Source organism: Bactrocera oleae, chromosome 6 (genome assembly GCF_042242935.1).
Source record: "Bactrocera oleae isolate idBacOlea1 chromosome 6, idBacOlea1, whole genome shotgun sequence".
NCBI classification, from domain to species: domain Eukaryota; kingdom Metazoa; phylum Arthropoda; class Insecta; order Diptera; family Tephritidae; genus Bactrocera; species Bactrocera oleae.
This window is the reverse complement of record NC_091540.1, coordinates 30,991,210-30,994,868: the sequence shown is the minus strand read 5'-3', so window position 1 is coordinate 30,994,868 and position 3,659 is coordinate 30,991,210. Positions and strand designations below refer to the sequence as shown.

Here is a 3,659-nt window from a genome sequence, read left to right as displayed (position 1 = left end):
TTTGTATGCCTGTCACCGTCACTTCTCTGATGAAGTGAAATATTTGAAGAGACTGTCACCAACTGCGGTTCCGAACTTAAATTTACCTCCTACACCCAGTTTTCAGGTAGAATGTGTGAAGCCTAATTCGAATATTAAATTAGGCATATTAGATTTTGAACCTAAAATAGTCGAGAACCCCTCAGGTTCGGGCGACCTATTATTACTAGCGTCCGTAGCCGAAGACGCACAACAACAGGAAATAGGAGTTTTGGAAAATATTTCCATGGGCGATATTATATTAGAAAAAGGATGTCAAAAATTGAAAAGTTAATGGAGGAAAACGCAAATTTGAGGGTTAAATTAGAAGAAAAAGATCAGGAGGTTAGTTATTTCAAATTTCAAATGAAAGAAATGTCAAAGAAAATAAATTCTATAGAGAGGGAAATTAAAAATGGAGGAGAGGGTTATAGTTGTGAAGAAATTTTAGGAAGAAATCTTTCTCCTCAAATAAATAGTATTATAAAAAATAGTTTAGTAAATTGTAGCCGTCAACCAAAAGGTCGTAGATACGACAATTACTTCAAAACTTTGGCTTTAGGTGTATATTTTCTTTCACCTTTAGCATATAGACACCTAAAGCCTCTTCTTAGATTTCCGGAAAAGAGAACTCTTGACGAGTTCGTTTCCGAATGGCCCCGAGACCCCGGTTGTAGTAATAGTTCTTTAAAGTGTTTAAGAAGCCGGGGTTTCACGCAGGATCAGAAGTTCGTGTCGATTTTGTGTGACGAAATGGCACTTAAGAGTCATTTGCAATACGTCCCTAAATACGATCAAATTATAGGAGTAGAAGATTACGGCGATGAAAATCGCACGTCGCGAATAGGTGATAGCGCAATGACTCTTATGGTTCAAGGTATTGGTGGAATGCCTTGGTCACACCCACTCTCTTATTTCATTGTCCATGGATCCTGTAAAGGGGATATTGCCAAAAAATATATATTTGAGGCTATCACCCAAATACAAAACATAGGTCTCGTACCTTGCCATTTTGTTGCAGACCAGGGATCAAACTTTGTATATTTATCTAGGATTTTAGGAGTAACAGAAGAGCGACTATATTTTCAGGTCAATGGCAAGGATATTTTTTTTTTTTTGATAGCCCCCACCTTCTAAAACGCACTAGGAATTGTTTAGAAAATTCAAAAAATAAAGTCAGTTTTGAATCGCGTCCGGTGAGTTGGGATGACATTATTTATTTTTATAATAAGGATTCCCAAAATCCCGTGCGTTGCGCCCCCAAGCTGTCTGAAGCACTGTTTCCGAATAGCTTTCAAAAAATGAGTGTGAAGCTAGCGTCCCAGGTTATGAGCGATACCGTAGCCTCTGGTATGCTCGCTTCATATAGTTCAGGGCTTTTGTCGTGCCCTAATGCTCGATTTTTAAATACCGCGGAGTATGTTTTATTTTTTAATAAATTATTTGATATTTTCAATAGTAGAATTTTGAAGCTGTTTTGCCAACAAAAAAAATATTTTCGGGGTAAGACGACCAGTTAAAATTTTTAGATGAGGCAGTAAGAATTTTAAAGACAATAAGAGTAGAAGACGAAAATGGGTCTGACATAACAAATTCTTTCAATTATATTAAGGGTTGGATTTTAAATATTAGTAGTTTTAGACGTTTGTGGCGGTTTTTGTCACAGTCAGGCTTTACTAACCTACAGACGAGAAGACTTTGCCAGGACAACTTAGAACACTATTTCGGACATATTAGAAGAGGAGGTGGAAGAAGTGTAAGGATTACACCTTACATGTTTTGTAACCTCTTCAAAAAATCTTGGGGATTAAGATATGCCAATATCGTAGTAAAGGGTAACTGCGAACCCGTTCCACAAAACGAAAATTTTTCAATTGCACAGTCTCACCAAATAATAGCAAGTGTGTGCAATGACAATGTGGTACGGGATCTTTCTTGGCAAGAATTTCAAGGTCTACCACGACCAGGCCATATTTTTAATCGGATAGCAGGAGGAGAAAATTTAGAGTTAGATTTAGAAGTCGATTTTTTAAAAGAAAATGCATTTGCATATTTCTGCGGTTATCTTTATTTAAAAATTTATAAGACACACGCTTGCTCCCAACCCTTACCATATATAGGAGAAGAAGATATTTCAACATAATTTCATTTTATTCAACAAAGACAAGTTGACAGGTGTAGTTTGGTAAGACCGCCGCAGGAATTTTTAGACTATTTAAAAAAATTAGAAATAAATTTCCTAAAGGAATTTGATTCAACTTGTCATAGGATAGGTGTAGGGCAGATTTTATTCGATAAATTAAAAAGTGTCAGACCCTATTCCTGTTGTGACAACATCAACACAGATTTAGTATTAACATTATTCGTAAGAATCAGAATTTTCTTTTTAACAAAATTCTATAATAGAAGCCTTAGCACCCCTAATTTTAAGTCGAAAATTTTATGCGTTTCTCACTTGTAAGTAGATTAGGCTTTTAGGAGTAGGTGGTAAAATATCTTCAAATCCCTACGGAAGCATATGTGTGTAAACTTTATTTTTCGAATTTTTTTCCCATATATGTAAATATATAAAGTTGAGTTATTTTCAAAGCTCTTATTTTCTTTTCGGTCCTTATAGTTTTAAATAATTAATTATTACTGAAAACTGGGTGTAGGATATTTTCTATATATGTAAATATGTAAATATTAGGCATTAGTTATATTTATTTATTTATTTTAAATATTTGCTGTCCACAGCTTTATTATATTGAATGTGATATTTTGTTTATAAAATTTTAAGTTTTTTCTTATATGATAAATTTTGTATATTTTTATATTATTTGTGAATTTTGGAAATTATTGTGATTTTATTTTGTACCTATATGGGTGATATAGGCCTACGGGGGAACCGAGCACCCAAAACTAACGTAACGCGCCTTTTGTATACCTCAGCGGTGGTGTGGAAATTACAAATTCCCAAAAAAATTTAATAAAAATTCCCTAACTTATTTCTTTCCAAAAATGTGGACTTTTACAGCGCTCTCTCGATTCAAAGAGTTTCGGATCATATTATCCATGATATGAACATTTGAAGCAAGTAACAGAGAACGTATATTATCAGAGAACGTATATCATAGAGAAGGTTCATGGTGTGCCGATTGTCAAAATGTTCCTCTTGACGGAGGGTTACTCGCCAACTTAAGAGGATCTCACTACAAACAAATTATAAGCTGATTTCACCAGAATTTTACCCCTGCGGAGCGCAAAATAGCAGAATTGAGCATTTTGAATGTTAAATGTGAAATATAATGCTAAATTCAATGTTAAGAAATCTACGCTTACAGATTCGTATATTTACAATGCGCAAACGACTTTGCATATAATTTTAAGTATTCTGCATATACAGGGCGGCTCACGAATCGTCCTACAAAAATTAACCGTAATAAGTTTCTTTTTTATCAATTTTTTTTGTATTCTATAGAAAACTTTAATTTTATTTTATACAATTAATTATTCCTCCATGCTCAGCCATGCATATTGGACACCTGATTAGAAAATTAATGCGGGCTGGAGGGTTCAAGTCGGGATTGCCTCAAATATCTATTTAATGGACTGCTTCAGTTCAGTCAGATTTCTGGGTTTGATTTTGTATTACTCTTGCT

The 3,659-nt window shown here is 34.3% G+C and overlaps 1 protein-coding gene across 1 annotated transcript; it reads left to right on the top strand.

Annotated features, from left to right (window-relative positions):
* Window positions 1–276: 276 nt before the first annotated feature.
* LOC138857891 (uncharacterized) lies at window positions 277–1,155 on the top strand. Its single transcript, XM_070111955.1, has one exon. The coding sequence runs from the start codon at window positions 292–294 to the stop codon at window positions 1,153–1,155; it is 864 nt and encodes a 287-aa protein (XP_069968056.1). The 5' UTR covers window positions 277–291.
* The last annotated feature ends 2,504 nt before the right edge of the window (window positions 1,156–3,659 follow it).